The sequence below is a fragment of the Kryptolebias marmoratus genome, linkage group LG6 (assembly GCF_001649575.2).
Source record: "Kryptolebias marmoratus isolate JLee-2015 linkage group LG6, ASM164957v2, whole genome shotgun sequence".
Taxonomy (NCBI): Eukaryota; Metazoa; Chordata; class Actinopteri; order Cyprinodontiformes; family Rivulidae; genus Kryptolebias; species Kryptolebias marmoratus.
Window position 1 is genome coordinate 32,342,019 of NC_051435.1, and position 18,469 is coordinate 32,360,487.

The window sequence follows — 18,469 nt, forward strand, 5'->3', positions numbered from 1 at the left end:
AACTTGTAGGTCATTTCAAAGTGACCATCTTTTCTGGAAGATTCGGTGATTGACTGAAAATATCAGCGAGGGGAAACATCAGTGTTAATTTTATGTTTTGAAATCTTTGGCATTGTGATCTTTTTAATCAAGATTTATTAACAAACTAAATTAGCTGTGAAAATGACTCCTTTAAATGGCTGTTTAACTGGTTAAAATGAAAGTCGTTCAACACTTGATAAAAAGCTATTTATTGAGACATTAGTTGTAGTAAATACTGTATATCAGCACAAAGAAGCAGTTGTACAAGATGAAAAAATAAAATAAAACCACAGCTGAATATGTTGCAACTAGGCAAGGAGGGTGACACAAAAACCCAATAACCCACATACATCTGTTTGAGTTTCAGTTTCTTTCTTTTGTGGATCCTTCCTCTGCAGCCTGGAGTTCGTAGCAAACACTTTCACGAGTAATTTGACGTCACAGAACCTGCAAGTTCCTGTTGAATGGTAGTTATTTCCCGCAATCTTCTGTAATCAAAGTGTTTAAAACCACTTGTCAGAAACAGTCTGAGTTCCAAACGACACATATTATAAAGTTCTTTAACTTTTCTACCAAACTGGTTAGGTTTAGATATTAAAAATACACAGTTAGGGGTAGACATTAAGAATTCACATGAATGTTTAAAACATAGAGCCACCAGGTACATTTACTGTTCCATAATACTACAGCCTTTATTTTGACAGTACTTTGGTTTTTATGCTAATGAACACTCTGTAACTGAAGTGAGCCTGGTTAGAAGATTTTTAGTATAGTTTTGAATAAAAAGTAATTTCTTGACAAGCATATGGAAAAATAGTCTAGAAATTCAAATTAAAAAGACAGAAAAAAGATTTTCAGCCAAAAAAGTGGATAAGGCTGTTTGTGATGTTGATGAAGGAGAAAAATGCAGCTAGATATTGTAGAAATTGGCCCTGCTGCATGATGGGCTGCTGCTTCCATCAATCGTCAGTCGCTCCAGAGCTGGATTTTAAACACAATAATAATATAATGCTGAGTTATTGTTCAATATTCAGTACAGTACCGACAGAAGATTTTCCAAGCATGACAAATTGTTTTTCACATTCATTGAAGCATCTTTTTCTTTCAACATTTTCACACTGTGGTATATGTTTTCACTTAGACTCAACAGATTCATGAGAGTCATGTTTACATGAGTAACTCTTACTGTAAAGTCCACCTCTGTGGAGGTTTTTAAAAAGCAGCTAAAAACATTTTTATTTTCCCAGGCTTTTAATCTCTTGATTTTTTTCTGTTTCTTTTGGTGGTTTTTGTGTCTGGTATGGTTTTTAAGGTTGATTTTTGTTTTTACTGTTTTTATTATTGTACAGTGCTTTGTGATTTTGTCTGTGAAAAGCGCTTTACAAATAAACTTTACTTACTTACACTTCTTTTTACATAGTTAGGAATAAATAAAAAAAAACAAATGAGGCCTGCTTCATAGGTAATTGTGTATTTATAGTGCTGCCATAAGTACTCCCAATCAAACATTTACTGATTAATTGAAGGACTGTGTTTGTCACTGTCTATGTATTAAGTAGATAAGTATTGGTTATTAATAATAATAATAAGTAAAAACAATACATTTTATTTGTAAATGCCTTTCTAGACACCAAAGGATACTTAAATCAGGCGCAGGCACAAAATCAAGTAAAAATGGGCAAAGGAACTAGAGCGAGTAGGCTGACCTGAACAGATTAGCTTTAAGTCATGATTTGAAGATAGGAAAAGAGTAAAAACTTCAGATGTCTAGTGGAAGAGAGTTCCAGAGTTGAGAAGCAGAGAGGGAGAAAACTCTGTTTTCCACAGTGCTGAAGCAGACAGATGCAGACAGGTGTTTACACCTAATTTCTCTGTTACTGCATCTAAAGCAGTAATTCTCATTTTGTGGGTTGTGACCAAAAAGTGGGTTGTGGACCTGTTTTCAGTGGGTCATGTGCCTTTGCCTTGCAATAAAATGTTAAGAAAAGAGTCAAAAGTTCTGATTGTTATGTCAGCCTTATAGTTAATGCTTGAATAAGTGACTGAATAATTTGAAAAAAGACGTGGTTTTATATTCAGTGAGTGGGTCCTCAGCTAAAGCTACATATTTTGAGACTTTTTGAAACTATTTTTCAGTAGTTTAACTTTTTTTTCATGTTAGTGCATAAAAGCACTTAAAAGGCTGAAGTTACTGAAGTGAAGAGTTATGGTTTTAATTAAAATGCAGCTAATTGAGTGTAAAAGCTAAAATTTCTTTAACTAGCATTATCATTTGCTTGTGGTTTTGATTTATCAATAAACTTGTTTTTTGGTTTAGAAATACTGTGATGTTCTTTTTTATGGTCTCAGGTTCAAACTAAACCATCTTTTCATTCAGTAAATTTAAGACGTTAAAAATTTTCCTCAGTTTGAGTTAAGACTTGTATAGTTAAAGCTCCGCTCTAACATCAGCATTGTAAAGAGCATTTACCAACACCAACTGCTGTATTAAAAAAAATTCAAAAACTGTTTGCAAGAATAATGAAAGTGTTCAGTTAAAATGTTTCTGCTCTGTCATCTTCTACAGAAATTAAGAATACAACAGAGGTACAATCAAACATGTTGAAAGAGACATTTAATAGGATGTAATATTGAGGCAGTATACATTCATTCAGGAAATGCTACTTGAATTTTGAATTCACATATTTTCTTGAAAAACTGAAATGGTTCTAACCAGATGATATTTTGAGAAAACAAAAGATTTTCTGTCACATTCCTTGAGAAAATTGTCATGGACCTTTTAAAAAAAACCTGTGGGCCTGTTGCCTACTGGTGTGCACTAGTCTGAGGTTAGGAGAAACACCCAGAATCTCATTCATTGTTATTGTTATCTATATCCTAAATCATCAGTCACCTAGTTTGTCAGAGTGTCTAAATTTAGAATGACAGTTGCTGGTTTCAAACCTCTTCCGTGTGAAAAGTAGAGTATAGTATTTTTTGGCACTTTGTCGCAAGCATTATTTCAGTCATTCAGATTTATGAAATATGACAAACTTTAAGAAACTGATAAGAATGAATGAACATGCCAACATGTAAAATAACAGAGGGTCTAAAAACAGACAAAGTTACCTGGGTATGATGATCTTTTCTCTTCACTGTTTTCAACTGCAGTTTTTCCTCGATGGTAAGACACTGGGTACAGACAAAACAGATTAGAAAAATAAAAATAAAAGTAAAGTAAGTCCAAGCAACCAGACTTTCTTCAAATCTTTTATAAGCAGTCTTGATCAGTACTTCACTAGATGTTCTGACATTCTTGTACATTTTTAAAATATTTGTTTTTCTACTCAGTTTCTGTATATTTCTTGTACATCACCAAAACAATATACTGCAGTGTGCCTTAATATGAGACAAGTAAGCAAGTAGAAGACAAAGGACCTAAGAGATGTAGCATTCTTCAGTTTATTAGCTACTGCAGTGGTCCTCAATTAAAATTAAACAATCCATCCAATTATCAATCCACCCATCTATCCATTATCTGCCACTTGTTCCAGAGTCACGGGGCAGCAGCTTGAGCAAGGAGGCCAGACATCTCTTTCCACAGCCACCTCTTCTGGGATGATTCCAAGGCATTCCCAGACCAGCCAAAAGGCATAGAGTATCCTGGGTCTTCCCCAGGGTCTTCTCTAAATTAGACATGCCCAGAACATTTCCCTAGGGAGACGTCCAGGGGGCATCCTTACCAGATGCCTGAACCCCCTCAACTAACTCCTCTTGATGTGGAGGAGCAGCACCTTTACTCAGAGTCTCTCCCGGATAACCAAATGTCTCACCCTATCTCGAAGGAAGAGCCCAGACACCCTGCAGAGAAATCTCATTTCGACCACCTGTATTTGCAATCTTGTTCTTTCAGTCACTACCCTGAATTCATAACCTTAGAGGTAAGACCGTAGATTGACCAGTAAACAAAGATGTTTGCCTTGCAGCTCAGCTCCCTCTTCACCACAATGGACCAGTACAGAGTATGCAACACTGTGGAAGCCAGTCTGTCTGTCTGTCTGACACTCTATTCTTCCCTCACTCGTGAACAAAACCCTGAGATACTTGAACTCCTCCACTTGAGGTAGCACCTCACACCCACCCCAGAAAGGGCAGTCCATCCTTTTCTGACTGAGTGGATGGTGTAATAGAAACTGCAATGTGCTTTCACACAGAACATCAGGTTTTGAATCCCATGCTATAAAATCAGAATTGGACAGTTGCAAAACTTTCACTTTTAGGTAAGGTAAGGTAAGGTACAGTGGCACAAAAAGTGGGTATGCACTGTATGCAGCGCATAGGGGCGCTGCTCTAGAGAGGGAGCAAAAACGATGTGGGGAAATTTTTTTCTAGTCGGCATTTTCATTTTAACAGCAGTTTGTGCATGTTTGAAATTATCAATAACAGAGGAACGGCACTGATTAGGCGCCCCTCCGCTCCTTCACCTCACCTCCTGTCGCTCCCCCCTCCCACACAGGTCGCTTGGGCACGCCCCCAAGGCGCCTTTTTTTTTTCTTTCAAATTTGAATTGTCGTAGACTACGATTGTTAGTGCACTTCACAACGGGGAGCTAAAGATGGCGCGGCAGAAAAAACGCTCTCCGGGGCACAAAACAGAAAACAGAAGAGGGAGAGGGATAAAGATGTTGGAGGGATGAAGAAAAGGTTTTCAAAGTGGTTGAAAGACAGTAGGTAAGTAATGTCAGTGTGTCAACAGGAGGGTTGTAAATATTCAGGTTAGCTTAAGCTAGCCTAAAATGACAGGTGGCCAGGGTTGCCACCCCGTCCCGTATTTGGCTGTTAAATGCTGCATCCCATATTGAACCAATACGGGACGCGATTTGTTCTGTATTTCTATAATTGTCCGATAGACCTGCCTATCACACACATATCCACACTAAGTGTAACAATAATGACCAAAATAAAACACAGGAAATATTAAGGCCAGGCTAGCTAAGTTGTTGTGGCGGGAGCGCCCGGCTACAGTCCAACGCTGTTGTCACGGTTGCCTAGCGACGGACACAGCTGAGGTGCGCTGCTATCAACCCGCGTCTTTTTAAAATTTCCATCCGATACCTCACCATGTCATTAGAAGCAAAAACTCTTGCAAAAGTGCAGATGTGAGTGGGAAGACGCACGTCCCAGGATGAACAGTGTCAGTGACAATGAATACAGGCAATAAAAACAATGTGTGGCCCTGTGTGCTGTATGTTATCAGACAGAATGGATCAGTAGAGAAACATTGCAGAAGAACCAGACATCAATGTCTCTTAATCCCTCAATCAGCTCCTGGGACCCATATGATACAGAACATTTTGCTGTGACCAATTAAGTTTCTTTTTGTGCTTTTAGTAGACTATTATGGTTTGATTATTGGATTAGTATGTTGAGTTTAGATGGTATGTTTTTTCATATAGTAATAATCAAAATAATATAAACGGTATTTTAAAGAACAAATCATACAAATAGATTAACAGTAAATAAATAAATATTGTGAAGAGAAACCGTTTATTTGTTCTACATTAAAATAGTTTATCAGGGATTTCTGTGTAGGAAAAATGTTTATATCTTTACTAATATAAAGATATACTTTATGTTAAAGTTTTTACAGTGTTCTGTGATCAATATTATTTTATTAATGTGGTTTACCAGTTTGGATAACCTGAGTTCCTATCAAGCTATAAGAATGAAGGAAAACATGCTAACCAATGCCTCAGACACAGACCTGCAGCCCTTGGGTGGTTCTGGACAGGGGCTGACAGAAGTGGCTCTTTGGCTCACTTATATATTAAATGATGAAATATTGCCCTGTTTTTTGTTTCATTCTTTTTTAATTGCCACCCATGAAAAAACATTGACTACTCTGGCCCCCCTGTGGTACATCTGGTTTAGAACCAGCCTCTGAACCTAACTCCTTATAAATATTTTGGTTTTAGACTTTAAAGTACCAGAAATTACACAGAACTTACTTTTGGCTGTCTGACATGAATTTAAAATATTTAATCTGGTGTTATGATTAGTTACTCAGTAGTTGAGTAGACTTTTTACCAAATACTTGTTACACTTGCTTATTTAAAGATTAATCTGCTTAACATGTTGAAGTTATACTACCCTGATTGGTGTACAATTTTGGGGTATCTAACCCACCTCTGTAATAACTGCACTATTGATTTTTTTGTTTTTACATAAACAGCCATAAAATAAAGTATGCCACTTCTGTGGGCACCCCACCGTGGTGAGTGTCCCTTATTTTAATTTCTGAGAGGTGGCAACCCTACAGGTGGCTGTTGTTGTTTTGCAGCTGTTTGCTGTAGTCGTAGGCCTATTTACAATATAAGGTAGGTAGGTAGGTACATTTATTTATATAGCACTTTTCAGCACGAGGCAACTCAAAGTGCTTTACAACACAAGAACAAAATTACAGACAAAGTTACAGAACATTAGTGGCGTCACTAGGCCTGTTTTAGGGGGGGTTCAGCCCCCCTTAAATGTTTTCAAGCCCCTCTAAATAATTTTGGTGTCAAAATTTTTTTTTTTTTTTTTTTTACAAAAATTCCATGTAATGTGGCCAGAATATGAGTTTAAATAAATAACCATACATTATTTCATTAATAACTCAAATATATGATCATAAATCTGTCAGTTTTTTTTTTCTTTACAGTGTAAGGTAGAGATCCTCTTTGGTGCGTTGTTATCAAATCCATTCCACTTGTTCATATAGAGTACTCCCTCACCACATGAAAACCAGACAGAGAGAAGAATACGTCACCCTTCCACCAGGGCAAAAAAAAAAAAAGCATTGTTGTTGTATCCCGTCAGTCTCTAGGTGGGATAGCAGATTTCTTTCTCGATTGTCGGAACACCGAATCTGAAGTTGTTTCAAAGTCAATCTGGATGTTGGGTGTTAAAGTTTTCATATTCCCACATTCTTTCCATATAGCCCCCACTCTCTGGGCTGAATGTGACCATGATACTGAGGTATGTACCAAACCATAACTTATGTGCCTGGGAACACCTTGGGATCCCCCAGAGTGTCACTGGAGAAAGGGATGTCTGGGTTTCTCTCCTGGACCTGTTGCTTCTGCGACCCAACTACGAACAGGCGGTAGAAGAAGATGGAGATGGAATATCTGTATTTATTTGTTATTTCCCCCCCACCCTTTATCTGAACCAGCACAGAAAGATGTTATTTGGTTGGCAGCAAAGTTTCAGGTAGCACTCACTATGCTCTGACTTTGTGAATTAGATAATTGTAGAATCTTTGGTGTGCTCCTGTTTAGCAAGCACCAGTCTTTTAGTCAGTCAAGCCCACTGATTCGCTGTAGATTTTTCAAAAACACTGAAATGTAGCATATGTGTGCACATGGTTGCAAGGATACATTTTGCCCAGTAGAATGCCAAGAAATAAGATTTATTTATGCCACTTTAAATGACACAATTCAGAAAGAAAAACAGCCAAAACTATGTAACTCACCACTGTGACTTTGTGTAGGTCCAATCCAGCGATGCTGCCTTCTGTCTGATACTGAAAACCAGCAACATTCATGTAAAGCCTGCAGGTGACTAGTTAACACTGCAAAAACTGAAAACAAAAGTTTTTGGGCTTGCTCTGCCTACACACCAAAATGCTGTGCAACTATTCAGATGTGGAGCTAGATGTTGGCTAGTTTGTAAGCTATCTTATTAATCTGAAGTTCAGCCACTGAACATGAAATAAAGATTTTGCACTATCTGACCTAATCTAGGGATGATAGAGTTGTATGTGTTTGTATGTGTGTGTGCATATGTTCGTGTACTCACGTCTCTTTTGCAGGGCTGTGACCGTTGGTCTGGTGAAGCGTATTAAAAAAAGGACCACGAGCACACAGCTTAACAAAGCTGTCATCACTTTATAGACCTGCAGCTGTGTCTGAACATCTGGAAGCACCTTAGCTGGAGAAAGACACAAACAGTATATTATTTTGATGATGTCAGAGATCATTCAGACACCTACTATTCTTTACATGTAGATTATCTGAACTTTGTTGATCTTTAAATGCGGTTATTATTAGGTTTTAGAAGAGAGGATTTAGACAATAATGATTCTAATCTTTTTACAAAATCAGATCTTTACATCTCAAGCAATGCTATATTCATAGGACATCAACAATTTTCGAAGTATTACTGGTATCAATTTCTTAATTTGTTTAAAATATTGGATACAATGAACTTGGAAGATATTTCTGTGCCTGAATGATCCTAGTGTTGCTTAGTGTTACTCACCCAGACATGCGTTGCCCAGATATGAGCATAATTACTGTAAGCATAGCCCAGCCAGGCCATGTTTACCGTAATCATGTTAAATCCCCCCAAGATAATAATTACAAAACTGATACAACTGGATTTCTAATTTTGTAGTTAGAGACATTTCACTGCCTATCTGGGAGCTTTCTCAATTCAAACTGGAGAGGGTGAAGCTGCAAGTTTTTAACTGCATGGAATGTTCCCTTTTGTTAGCTAAATTTCTATGCAGAATCATAGGGCTTCTTGCCAATGACTTATTTGCAGATCCAGTGCCTAGATCTACTTGTTAGGCTTTTGAGAAAAATTACACTTTTAAAACTAATATAGAAGTGTAAAGTTCTAAAACATTTAGGAAAACTAACAAAAAAGCAAGGATAAAAAAATACATGCACACTTATAAAAGTACAAATCTGAACAGGAGACAAACAATAACTCATGGAGAAAAAGAAAGGTACTAACCAACATATGTTGTAGTATAAGTTGGTGTATGTATATAGAGAACCTCAAACAGAACTGAGCTATTTTAATTTGCAGAGGTGGGACCAAGTCATTGTTTTGCAAGTCACAAGTAAGTCTCAAGTGTTGAGTCAAGTCCCAAGTCATGTGTCTGCCAATCCCAAATGAGTCCAAAATCATGGCCTGTAAGTCTAAAGTTCTAAACTTTGAATTTCGGTTCATAAATAAGTCCTTTGGCCAAGTATGTAATATAACGATGAAGTAATAATAAATAATTTCTGAAAATAATGCATACTTCTTAAAATGGATATTTATTTGCCAAAATATGCAGCAAGTACAACTGAACTTGATTAATAGAAAGGAATGCTGACATTGCATTTCAAAGTAAATATTAACTCTGAACTATAACAGAATCATTTATTATCACCCACCACTGAAAAGCCAAGATGGAGTGACAATGTTTGTGTGTGTGTGCGCATTTGTATGTGTATTTTATTGAAACTTTTAGAAAATAATCAATGCTAATCATCTATAAGTGATGAACTTTTAGAGTCAACCCAATTCCAGATGGCTATCACAACAAAGTGTCCTTAGCAAACAGAAATCGCCACTTTTACAGATATTAGAAGCGATACCAGTGTTTAAAACTTCAGAATTTACTGTTGCAGTAAATTGTCTGCCTTTTAGCAAAATAACACATGAACCACTGGACAAATTTCAAGTAATCTTTCAGAAAATAATCACTGATAAGTGATTCCTAACTCTGGTCCTCATGGGCTATCCTGCACATTTAAGGTGTTTTTCTGTTTTAACACACCACACCTGATTTGAATGACTGAGTGATTAACAAGCTTACGTAGAACTTAAAGACCTGTTGAAAAGCAACAATGAAAACATGCAGGATAGTGTACCTTGAGGATCAGGGTTTAGAACAGTGGTCTCCAATTCTAGTCCTTGAGGGCCACTATCCTGCATGTTTTTCTTGTTTCCCTGCTCCAACACACCTGATTCAGTGGTTAAATTACCTCTTCATGTTCTGTAGAAGCCTGTTAATCACCAATTGATTCAAATCAGGTGTGTTGGAGCAGAGAAACAAGTAAAACATGCAGGATAGTGGCCCTCGAGGACCAGAATTGGAGACCACTGGTTTAGAATCACTGCTAGGTATCTAAGCTGATTAACCTTTGAAATCAAACAAATTTAAAACTTCAAGTAAAAATTCAGTTTTGTACATCAAAAAGCACAATAACTCCAGCCATGTCCCCTCATGCTGAGCACCAAAACACCATCATCACCACAAGTCCATAACAAAATAAAAGACAATTGCATCTTAGCTTCTCCTCTTGACTTTTTACTTCCTCTTTCACCAAACAGCTTCTAATGAATCTGGCTTCCTGACTGCAGAGCAGAATTCCTCATAACTGTTACCAAAGCTGCTCTAAAGTTTCACTTTCATGCTACATAAAACTCTGCTCTCTCTCCTCGAATGTTGCACTTTCCAGTTAATACTGTAATTCCATTTTTTCCTCTTCTGCAATATTTCTATAATAATCCACAGAAACTTAGCCAAAATGTTTTTGTAAATGTGTGGGTTCCACTGCTGGGCATAGCTAAAACCAGCAAAGACAATGAGAGAATCATCCACTGAACTGGAGATTATTTTAGTGGCATCATCCGTGCTTCCTCCTACCTGAGCTCAGTTTGACACCAATCACTACTGGTATGATGAGAGCCCCCACAGCATTCTTCACAGTCATTGGATAGAAACCAAATTTAGTGTCTTTCAGACAGCATGACTTTTTATAACACTCGTGTTAAATTTTTAACATTTTAACCCAATGGTTAACCCTGACTTGCAGTTTGTTCTCAACACATTATCCAGACATAACTTTTTTCTCTCAGTGGAGTCCAAAAGTGTTGTGTGATGAGTCAGAAATCTGAAGTGGGCTTTTGGATTTAAAACATAAACGTTTACATTCTCATTGTTTTGCTGGTTCGGAAGTATGTACAATGGCTAGTTTTAATAAGCAGCTGGCCGAAACAGTGAAGAAGTCAGAAAATCTATATGACATGTCTTTAAAGGCATATAAAGACACAAATTGCTAAATCATGGAAAGAGGAAGCCCAAATGTTGTTTACAGAGAACATTTATCAATCTACCAACAAGCGTTGGAGCCACAAGAAGTAGATGAGTGAAGTGGTGAGTATAGAAAGGATTTCAGTGCTGCCAACTATATAACCACCCATGATGAGGGTAATTCATTCTCCTACTGACCCCAATAATTCAGATTTCTTGTATTAGTTGACTAGTAGCAGTAGTACCATTTCACCCAGATCTTTGAGCCTCTGTAAGACTTAATGGCACAGCCTGGGTGTGCCATTATTATTCTCCAAATAAAATTCAGAATAAGACTATTAACCTTGTGTGAAAAGGTTAAAGGAAGAAAAATTGTAATGCACTTAAATAAATAAAGGAACCATGTTAATATATTCATTTAACAGCATTTATTCTAGCAGCCACAGGAAAAGAAGAGACAATCTCTTAAAACTATTTTTGTTTTGTGTAAGCAAAGAGAAATTTTTTTCTCAAAAGATTAACCATTTTGTCAGCTATGTACAATCCAAGAAAGACAAAACCTGAACTGGATGTCTTGAATGGTAGATTATTGAGCAGACACTATTTTGCTTCTCTGTTAACAGCAATTACCTACATTTTGCCAAGATTGAATTTATAACCTGAAACTTTACTGAATGCATCTAGAGCAGTGTGTGACAGGTAAAACAGGAGTAATAGCGGGTCATACACATTATGCCAGATAAATCCGGACGGAAAAAAGGTAAGGCAAATAATTTCAGATATATCATCATTAAACACAAAATCTTCCTTGTTCTGGAAATATGGGATAGGGGCCAACCCAGTTCATAGAACAAAATCAACAAACAACCCCCAAATTCTAAACAGAACACCTCCTCCCCTCTCCTAGCAGAAGCATCAAACTAGTAATCTATGCTACTTTTTCCCACATAAAAACAAGACCAAAACCTTTCATTATCTGAAGTTTGATCATACTACAAAACAACATGAGGGAATGTGTAGATAAGCTGTCTCATATGAAAAGATAAAAGTTTGATATTGCAATTATATGGCAGAAAAAAGTGCCACAAACCAAAGGTTTGAATATTTTACATTCATCAGTCAGCAATGTCCTTTTAAGATGAAAAAATAAATAAAAAGAGATCTAAATCAGTACCTTTATGTGTTTAAGCAGAACTGAAAACTGTTTTGAAGCTAACATCAGTTGAAAGAAAATCGTAAAATATGCTTGTAAAATTTGAAAACAACAAAAAAAAGAAATACCATTTTTTTAATACTGAATATTGATTAAAAAAACACGCATGTTTTTGGCTTTTTCTGTGACTCCCTTGAATTGCGACAGAGCCACTGAGGTTTACAAGCATTCATCAGTTCAGCAGTAAGTGGATGAATACGAGTACAACATAGAACACTGATACTATAATCAGCCGAGTACCCAGGACTGTGACCAGAGACAAACCCAGCACACAAATGATGTTACATGTTGAAGTGTAGTTTTCAGCTGCAGCCACACAGACTAACACAATAAGCTCCAACATATACTAAAGTTAAGTTGTCACTGGGTTTGAAGTTTCTTGTCGACAAACTCCAAAGCAAGGTCTAAGGATCTTCAAAACTTATGGGTCAGGCCATTGGACATCGTAGTGTGTAGAGAAGCTGGGTACTGAAGGCTGAATTTAATATTAGCCCAGTAATGGAGCTCCTTCTTCACAGCCACTCTCCATTTGTCCACAGTTGGTGTGAAGATTAGGAAAATATATACCTTTTTCCTGCTGGGCACCAAGGAGCAAACCTCTCCAACATTGTGTAGAATAGTATTCTTGGTTTGAAACCATGTCACCCTTATTACTATCAGTTGTGGTAGCTCATCATCCTTTGGTTTAGTACGGTACATAGGGTACGGTGAGCCCTGTCAAAGCTGAGTTTCTTCTCAAGCCCCAACAAGTGCTCAAGAAATTTGGTCATAAAATCTAAAGGCCACAGACCTTGAGAGTCCTCTGGCAGAGCCACAAGTCAAATTCTTTTTGGTCTGCATTACCATATTAGCTTGCATGCTACTTCGCTAGCCTCCACACTCATTAGTTGTGCTCCCAAGATCAGAAATAGTTGGATTTTGCTGAACGACTTTTTCTTCCAGCAGTTTTAGAGCAGCCTGCCACTTCCTTCTTAACCAAATCTGATATTATTGTGTCAAGTATGGTGATAATTTCAGTTCATAGGTTGTCTATCATTACCTTCATGCTCCAAATCATCTCTTCATCAGCATTCGGATTTTAGGGGGACTTGGGCTCTGAGTATTGACTAATCCTGGAACACCTGTTTCCATTCAGACTTGACATTTGTCCAGTAATTGCTCTGAGGACATAGAAGTTCTGATAACTTTACAAACACATAGCTGTGGCAAGTGATAGATATACTTTAAGTGTTAACTAAAATACAATATCATCACATTCCCACAGAGCTCCTGGGAAACGTTTTTTCTCATGAGCATTCACTGGCACTCAGGCAAAATGACTTTTGAGAACCAATGCAGGACATTATTTCAGGGGATTGAGGTGCAGCGGGAGAATAACAGACAGGACAGCTGCTCACTCAGCTGTAAGAGAACAAGTTTTTTAAAGTAAAAATGGTTAAGTCTGAGTCAAGTTCAAAGTTACTGGTGTTAAAGTCTAAGTCAAATCCCAAGTTTTTTGTTACCAAGTTAAGTCTAAAGTCATCAAAATTGTGACTGGAGTTTGACTTGAGTCCAAGTCATGTGACTGAAGTCTACCTCTGATTATTTGCCATCTGATTGGTCTAATAGATTAGTAGAACATATTCATATTATTTTGTTGCACACATAGAAGCAACAGATAAAACCTGGCATTTATTTTTAGGTAATGCTCAAAAGACACATACCTTTGCAGGTGATCATGAGCATCTTACAGTCAGACACTTTGCTTGCTCCCTTCTCTGTAATGCTGTAACCTTCCATCTTGTTTCTTCCAGTGTTTTTCCAGCTTGGCACACTTTCACAGCCCTTCTTATTCTGACACACGTCTTTCATGATCTTCTGGATGTAGGAGCTTTTACAGACAAGTAGGAGGGAGCTGTTAGATGGAAGATATGGCACAAGGTGAAGAGTACCCTCACATTCATTTGTCCAAGTGACTGTGAGGAGGCCTGTGATGGGTGCAGAGCTGCTGGAGTTGGAGTTGGAGGTGGAGCAGGAGGTTGGAGCAGCAGAATCTACAGAAACAGCATTAGGCAGCGTCCAAGCACTGGTGCTGTTGGGCTCTCTTGTGTTGGTCATTTCAGGGGTCTGTGTTTGTGCCAGTCCTAGGATAAAGAGATCATTTAGTATGGAAAAAGCACACTCTACTTTAATAAACTGAAATGCTCCATGAAGAGTGTCAGTCAAGAACAGATCTCCTATCTTTTTTTTTTTTTTTTAATCGGGTTATGTTTCTTGTTACACTGATTATGCACATTTATACCGCCATTTTCTTTCACATATATAATTTTATTTTGTCTTTATATTTTTTTGTCTTGACTGCTGTGGTTCCTTATTATCTCAGTATTAAAATTGTGTGTGCCTTTGTGTTTAAAAACAGGCAAAGATCAGAACTAAACAAAAAACCATGTGTGTGAGTTACATAGGTTGATTTGTGATTCTCTTCTGATGATGAACTGAATATATGTAAATATCTGCACAGATCAAAATATTGAAGATTAATGTCAACTTCTATAAGGGTGACATAAAAATATATTTTGAGATTTTGTTTACTTGCTCAAATAATACTTCCTTATTAAATGAAGATGCTAAGTGAATGTCTCAGACAGCAGAAACCCAATGTGGAAGAGGAGAAACAAGAGAAACCATCATGGAAAGACAATCCCCTGCACAGCATGTACCACTGGCAGACTGATGAAGTGGCTGATATCAACAAATCCTACCAGTGGCTAGAAAGGGCTGGACTGAAGGACAGCACAGAGGCACTAATCATGGCAGCACAAGAGCAATAGAGGCCGGGGTCTATCATACCAGGCAGGACCCTAGATGCAGGCTGTGTAAAGATGCCCCTGAGACAGTCCAGCACATAATAGCAGAATGTAAGATGCAGGCAGGCAAAGCATACATGGAACGCCATAACCAAGTGGCTGAAATAGTGTACAGGAACATCTTTACTGAGAATGGACTGGAGGTTCCACAGTCAAAGTGGGACACTCGACCTAAGGTGGTGTAAAATGGCAGGGCTAAGATACTGTGGGACTTCCAAATACAGACTGAGAAACAGGTGATGGCTAACCAACCGGACATTGTGGTGGTCGACAAAGTACAGAGGAAGGCAGTGGTGATAGATGTAGCAGTCTCAAGCGACTGTAACATCAGGAAGAAGGAGCACGAAAAGCTCAAGAAATACCAAGGGCTGAAAGAGGAAATACATAAGTTGTGGAAAGTCAAGGCCTCAGTGGTACCAGTGATCATCGAAGCACTCAGTGCTGTGAACCCCAAACTGGAAGAGTGGCTCCAACAGATCCCAGGAACAACCTCAGAGATCTCTGTCCAGAAGAGTGCAGACCTAGGAACAGCTAAGATATTGAGCAGGACCCTCAAGCTCCCAGGCCTCTAATAGAGGACCCGAGCTTAAAATGAAACTGGAACTGTCCATGCGGAACAAATAGGGCAACCTGGGAGTTATATATATGGTAGAACGATTACAGCACTTGGTCATTTCATGACAGCAGTAGTAGCATGTCGGTTTGGTGTTTTTCTATTGATAATGCTTACTGGGCTTGTTGGGAAGCTCATTACAGAATTCTCTTAACTTATGTTTTCACATTGTACATGATATATGTTTAAATAAAATAAGGCATTTTTAAACACTTATGGACTGATGTCATAGAATACAGCACAAACCAGGCACTAACAATGTCTGGCTTCAACGTGTAAACAGTACAAATTGAAACATGTTGCTCTTCACAAAATGGTGACCAAAAATGTTGGCTTGCTCTGTTACTGGTCATTCCAATGTTTCTCTATTTCAGTGCTGCTATAGGACTGCTGAAGGACAAACTGACCACATTTCCTCACTCTGCTGCTGCCTTTACTTGCTCTACCCTTTGTGTTTGGTAGCATGATGGATTAGTGGTTTGCACTGTTGCCTCACAGCAAGAAGCTTGTGGATTCAAGCTCTGAGTTGGACCTGGGGTCTTTCTGGGTGGAGTTTGTATGTTCTCCTTGTGTTTGTATGGGTTATCTCCAGTTTCTTCCCAGAGTCCAAAAACATTCATGTTTAGGCTGCCTTCTGGCCCTTTGAAAAAGAGATCTATGATCTCAATGAGACTTGCCAGGTTTAATAAAATGGTTTGTATTTGCTATCATTAACATGTGTATCTCTTTGTTTTTCTTCCCATAGAAACGAGACCTGGATTAATCCTTTTGTGTTTGTCTCTTTCCTGTCCTGTCAAACCTCTGCCAGTTGAAGCAGATGACTGCTCATCCTGAGCCTGGTTCTGGTTCTGCTGGAGGTTTCTTCTTCATCGCTTTGTTTTTTTTTTAATTGTTTCTTTCCACTTGCGCCAATGTGCTGCTCAGGATGGAAGACTGTAATGAAATGAATTTTTGATGGAATCTGTTGGCTTCCTTAGATAGGTAACTTTTCCTAATTGGTATTTTATACTGTACTGTATGTGAATGTACTGTATCATAATAGGAATTGAATTGACTGTAATTGGATTTGAGTCTGGACCTGAATTGGAATTTTGATTTGTACCTGTTTTTTTGTTGTTGTTTTTTTCTTTTGCATAGTGACCAGAGATGATTTTTTGTTGTAAATTGGCACTTGAATTATTTGAATTGCAAGATTTGATAAAATTCATCCAATGGTTCACAAGATATTTTGCTAACAGAGGTAGTTTGCTAACAGAGTCCAACAGTTATTGCCAAAGTTTTATGCAAAATTGCAAGTGATATATAGTGCTGCTGGTCTGTGTTGGAGATGACTTTCAGTCTCTACCACACCAAATTTTAGCTCAATATTTGTAAATCTGACTGAGTTACAGCTGTTTTTGTGTTTCCTACAATTACTTGGTTGTGAGTGTCATCTTAATGTAGGATGATTAAAAAGGTAAAAGGATACAGATGCCCATGGGTCCATGGATTATTTTCTGAAGATTTCAATAAAATCCATCCATTGGTTAATGAAATATTTTGGTGATAGACAAATACACACAGACCCGGGCTAAACATTATCGCACACTTTTTACCTTTCAGCATCAGATGATAACGACTGAATCAGCCAAATAACTAAACAGATATGAAAACAAACATAGATTTAATTCTGAGGTACAAATATGAAAATATTTCTTTCATTCTTGAAACTGCACAAAAGTATGTATTCTCTATTCTCAATAAGCCAACAATTGTTGCTCACTTTTCTATTCTTACAATAAATAACGTCTTTATAAATTATTAGATAAAAAAGAATATTAGGAGAGTGTGTCTTTGTGGGTAATGTGGTTTGTACTGTTTATCGCTTTGAAAAGTAAATCAAAACTTAAAAGTTTGATGTAAATTCTGTCTTTCCAGAGATACAAAACAGATTTGAAACAGTGCCATATCAACCAATCCAAGATGTCTGACAACTGGATCAAACACTTTAGAACCTAACAAACTTATTTTCAAATAGTTTTTAAATGAGATACAAGGTTTTGGTTGTATAGTCAGTGTAAGAGATGTAATCTGGAGAGCTATGAAGTCATCACCAACATTACCAGTTCACTGAGATGGCCTACTTTTACTGGTAGTCATTTGAACATTTGTTTCGGGCTGATGCTTACTTTTCTAATTTCCTGGTTCTTTCGTTTTATAATTCTTTAAACACCAAAAAATTACCAACTTACCAGTAGTCACAAGTGAAAAAGCGGCAATGATCACAACAGCGCTAAGATCCATGACATTAATGGCAGCTGGATGAAAAAAGATCAAAATGAGATGAAACAACACAATTTAGATCAACTACAGGAGAAGAGATGAGAAAGGAAATGATGCAAAGCTGCAAAAACTCATCGCCCTCACCACCTTCTCCATGTAGTGAATAATTTCATTCTCTGATGTCTGCAGCAGCTTGTGCAAAAACCCAGATTTCCTCCCTTCAAAGCAAACTGTGTGTGTGTGTGTGTATGGGTGATAAGAAGAAATGGTGATAAACAGAGAGGAGGAGGAGGTGGAAGACATAAGAGGAAGAGACAAAAGGAACAGTTACTTTGTGTGTTTCAAGGCCCTGTCGAACATAGTAGCATACATAATGTAGTACTCAAATACTTTCAAAGGAAAAATTACAAAAAAAAGGAAAGAACCCAAGCCAGTGGCGCCGGATTCATTATCTAGGTGGGGGGGCCACCTGAGTGTTTCGTCACCTTATTAATTTTACATGCATCGGATCATCGTCTAACATCAATAAAAACTGAATAATGAAATGCTTTTTCAGCTATGACTTTTTGTTCCAGTATATTATTATGAATAATGATAATTAGTTTAACCAACCAACAGCTTTATAAATGACCACAATAAAAGTAAACACAGGTAAATAACATGTGCACGGGCAGAGATGGA

The 18,469-nt window shown here is 37.6% G+C and overlaps 1 protein-coding gene across 2 annotated transcripts; it reads right to left on the reverse strand.

The window, feature by feature from the left end:
- Positions 1-213: 213 nt before the first annotated feature.
- On the reverse strand, positions 214-18,016 carry LOC108250091. 2 transcript variants are annotated; one of them, XM_037975911.1, is made up of 7 exons: positions 17,933-18,016; positions 17,758-17,823; positions 13,771-14,190; positions 7,839-7,970; positions 7,513-7,563; positions 3,130-3,192; positions 214-1,002 (listed from the first exon to the last, which is right to left on the reverse strand). In XM_037975911.1, the coding sequence occupies exons 2-7, from the start codon at positions 17,807-17,809 to the stop codon at positions 932-934; spliced, it is 789 nt and encodes a 262-aa protein (XP_037831839.1). In that variant the 5' UTR covers positions 17,810-17,823; positions 17,933-18,016; the 3' UTR covers positions 214-931. The 2 variants fall into 2 exon arrangements, with proteins under 2 accessions (XP_037831839.1, XP_017295292.1); XM_017439803.3 differs by lacking the exon at positions 17,933-18,016 and having other exon boundaries at positions 17,758-17,922.
- Between the last annotated feature and the right edge of the window lie 453 nt (positions 18,017-18,469).

What these genes read in the sequence shown, in the direction of transcription:
- LOC108250091 (XM_037975911.1), bottom strand. Translation starts at nt 17,809, where the DNA reads ATGGATCTTAGCGCTGTTGTGATCATTGCCGCTTTTTCACTTGTGACT. An exon ending in CACAGCCCTGCAAAAGAGAC is followed by an intron (nt 7,564 to 7,838) that starts GTGAGTACACGA and finishes GCTGGTTTTCAG; the next exon opens with TATCAGACAGAAGGCAGCAT. An exon ending in GAAAAGATCATCATACCCAG is followed by an intron (nt 1,003 to 3,129) that starts GTAACTTTGTCT and finishes TTTAAAATCCAG; the next exon opens with CTCTGGAGCGACTGACGATT.